We start from the raw sequence: 3,789 nt of genomic DNA on the forward strand, positions 1-3,789 counted from the left end.
CTGATACCAAGGGCTCAAGTAGAAAGCAAATGTTTTGGGAATGATGATGGCAACAGTTGTACAGATGTGCTTGACACATGGATGATTGTATAGATTGTGATTAGAGGTGTAAGAGCCCCCAGTGGAAATATTTAATTAAAAAAGAAAGAAAGAAAGCATTCTGTGTTGGGCCGGGTTGACTAGAGAAACAAATCCAGAGACACTCATATATGTATAAGAAAAAGTGTTACTTCCAGAAGTAATTATGCATCAATAAAACATCCCCTCTCAGTCCAGCTCTTCAGTCTATAAGTCACTCTTCAGACTCATTAAGTCACATGCAATGATGCAGAACGCAGGAAAATCACAAGCCAGTGGGTGTAGTTATGTGGATCCAGCTGCCCGTATCATAGCGCTTGCAGCAGCCAGGGTCCGACAGCAGGAAAGTGAAGGCACAGAGAGCAGGGGAGGTGTCCAGGACCCTGCTCATGAGAAGGTCTCGCCCACAAAGAGTCACCATCAGGGTGTGGCCTGATTGACAGACTGAATTATACCCTTCCACTTTCATACATCTTCAAGTTTACATGAAATTATGTAACTACCACTTTTTTGTTCTTCTAGAATCACTCTTGGTACCAAATATCTTAGTCTGAGGTCTCTAGAGGAGTGCATCAGTGAGATGCATACATAAATATATATAAAGAGATGTAGTGCATGGTAAGGGTTTATACAATTGTGGAGGTTGGCAAGCCCCAAACCTATGTGTCCAGTGGAAGCTAAGGACCTCTGATGGCATGTGGGGTTACAGGGCTGGTGAATCCAAGACCTGCTGGTTAGGCTGGAGACTTCTTCAGGTTTATAACACAAGAACTGCAGATCAGGCAACTAGAGTGCGGGTCAAGAAAGAGAGGAAACTTTGCCAGAACTTTCACTTAGATAAAGGAAGCTGGCCACACTCCCAGTGCAATTCCCTTTTCACCTGATTGGCTGTTCATATCCGATCACAAAAATGGAAGTTGATCACATTATGAAAATGCACCTGTCAAACTGATGAGAATCATAGCCTAGTAAAATTGAGACTTACATTAACCATTACAGTTCCCTCAACCAAACTAGCAGCCCTCCTCTTGTTCCTTGCTCGGTTTTCTCAGCACTTTTTCCATCTGTCATACTATGTTTGTTTTTCATTAGAATATGTACAGCCCAGAGACTATGTTCACCACTGCTTTACTAGTGCTAGAGCAGGACCTGGCATATGGGGCACTTAGTGGCAATATGTTCTGCAAGTGAAATTTGATGTTGACGGAACCCCATGCTGGGATACTTGTGCCCTTGTATTTTGAATGAGGTCATTGCTAGTGTTTCCTTTCATTCACATCTGTGAAACCATATGGGTTTGGCAGAAAGCTCATACCCAGGAAACAGCAGTGGGGGGTCAGGGAAATAGTGATTCCTAGGGCAAAAGGCAGTAGAGTAAAGAACCAAAAATTGTTGACATTCTTTGTAATTCATTTGTTATTCTTTGATAATTCTTTGTAATTCAAATAATAATTCATTATTATTTCTGAGAACTCTTGATTTTTGACTCTTAGATATTCACTTCCGGATAAAGTGATTCCCGCAATTTCCCTTAAATTTTCTCCAGTACATAATTCATCACATCCTCAATTTGATGCCTCATGTCAGGGTAACAAGAAGTGTCATACATGCGATATTTTTGTTATATCCTTAAGAACCTAAAGTTATCATTTCAACGACCGTGGAATGAAAAGAGTAAGGCACATGTACCCCTTCCCTATACTCACATTAATGGCTGACTCTCTTCCCCTCTCTAGTTTGAAAACAGTATGAAGTCCAGTTTGCTGCTCAAGGAGCTTTATGTGGAGAACGCACACCTGATGAAAGCCCTCCAGGTTACTGAAGAGAAACAAAGAGGAGCTGAGAAAAACAACCTCATCTTGGAAGAAAAACTCAGAGCTCTCAACAAATTAATCAGTCAGATTTCTCTGGCATCTCTCCGTGTGTAAAGACTGCTTGCTTTCTTGGAATTCATTCTGAAAAGACAATCTTTAAAACCTGAGCCACTGTGATGCCTTAATCACCTGCAGCTTATTGGCCGTGGATTCTCGGCAACATGGCGACTGGGGTTCCTGGCTCATTCCAGCAGCATCTAGTCTATGCCAGATTCTGGGAAAATACACGTGTTGGACAAGAGCACATTTTAATAAAATTCCCAGTTTTACCACTGGGGAAACATTATGGAAACAGTCCAGACTGACAGAGAAAATGGGTTAAAATAATGTAATTCCAATACTGCCTTTTTGACTCTAGCTCTCATTGCCGTCAAGTCGATTACAATTCATAGTGACTTTGGCTTCAAAGATTAAAATATAAAAGTAGGGTTCTATACAGCGTTACCATATTTTTCCCTTTAAGTTTCGTTTATTTTTTTAAGCATACACAACAAAATGTACATCACTTCAGCAGTTGTGATGTATACAATTTGCTGATATTGATTACATTCCTCCAGTTTGTAGCCATTTTCAGCATTTTTGAGTTGCTGCTTCTCTGTTAGCATAAATTCACTACCCTTTAGAGTTCCAGAGGAATCCAGGTGGCATTGTGATTACAACGTTGGCTACTAACCACAAAATCAGCAGTTTAAATCCAACAGCCTGGGGAGACAGACTTGGTTGTCTTTTCCCATAAAGAGTTGCAGCCTCAGAAACCCACAGGGACAGTGCTACTCGGTCCTGTAATGTCATTGTGAATCAGAATTGATTTGATGGCAGTGCGGTTGGCTTTGTTTCTTGTTTAAAGTTCCAGTCAAATACTTAAAAGTTGTTGTCAATTTTATTCACTTGGATAGTTGTTAAAAGATCACAAAGCTTAAGGCAGACTTTTTTTTTACTAGTTGAAGCCAAACTATTATTTGGTTTCAAGAAGACATTATGGTGTATTTTTGGTTTAAGGTTTAAAGAAAACCTCAAAGCAATAGTTTTAGGAGATCAGCCACCCTCCGTGGCTCCAGAAAGTTGGGAATTAAGGAGAATTTTCTATTATTTTCTGCATTTTTGCCCCATTTCTGAACTCTTTGATCAAAATGCTCAGCAGTGGTAGCCAGGCACCAGGCAGTTCATTTGGACTTATGGCAAAGGGGGCCATTGTTCATGGAGTCAGTTAATTAGCCACGCATTCCAAAATCCTACTCTATTTGATTCTGTTGTTCCACATGATTCGACACCAACTGTGCCTTACAAATGAGTGAGGAGGTAGAACAGAAGCACCAAACATGTTAGTAAGCCAAATAATGGATATGTCCCATGAAACCATTACCCTGAACCTAACAGCTTTGCTGTCTTGTTATGCAGCTCTGTCCGCTATTACACTTCCCAATGGTTGCTGAATGCAAACTTTCCAGAAAGTCTTCACTCTGTAAGCGGATTGTCATCTAGACAATAAAGGACAGGACTCTTGTTCTTTAGGAACCACTTTACCACATGTAAATATTTGCACAGTTGGGAATAATGTATTCATTGTACATTAATCTGTTTTTCATTGGAATGTTTTTGCACTGGGAATTGAACTATATGTTAAAAAAGGTAAAAATATAGTTTTATACCAAAATTGATGGTCATTTGTTTATCTGAATATACTACTGTAATGTGAAATGAGTCACTGTATTTGTAGTTTTTCAATGAAAAAATATCTATATTTCAATTTTGTCCTTCATTTTTAATTATAAAATATCTCAAATAATTAGAAAAATACAGTTTTAGGAGAAAACCCATATACCCATCAACTAGATGC

At 39.4% G+C, this 3,789-nt stretch overlaps 1 protein-coding gene across 1 annotated transcript in view; it reads left to right on the top strand.

The window, feature by feature from the left end:
- NINL (ninein like) overlaps window positions 1-3,699 on the top strand; it is a 176,272-nt gene extending 172,573 nt beyond the window's left edge. Inside the window, exon 19 of the mRNA XM_045283532.1 lies at window positions 1,815-3,699. Within this exon, the coding sequence (XP_045139467.1) occupies window positions 1,815-2,006 (192 nt within the window). The 3' untranslated portion in view covers window positions 2,007-3,699. The remainder of the gene's footprint in view (window positions 1-1,814) is intronic.
- Window positions 3,700-3,789: the final 90 nt, after the last annotated feature.

This window comes from Echinops telfairi, unplaced genomic scaffold, assembly GCF_000313985.2.
Source record: "Echinops telfairi isolate 266 unplaced genomic scaffold, ASM31398v2 ScPeMD7_7462;HRSCAF=8500, whole genome shotgun sequence".
Lineage (NCBI taxonomy): Eukaryota > Metazoa > Chordata > Mammalia > Afrosoricida > Tenrecidae > Echinops > Echinops telfairi.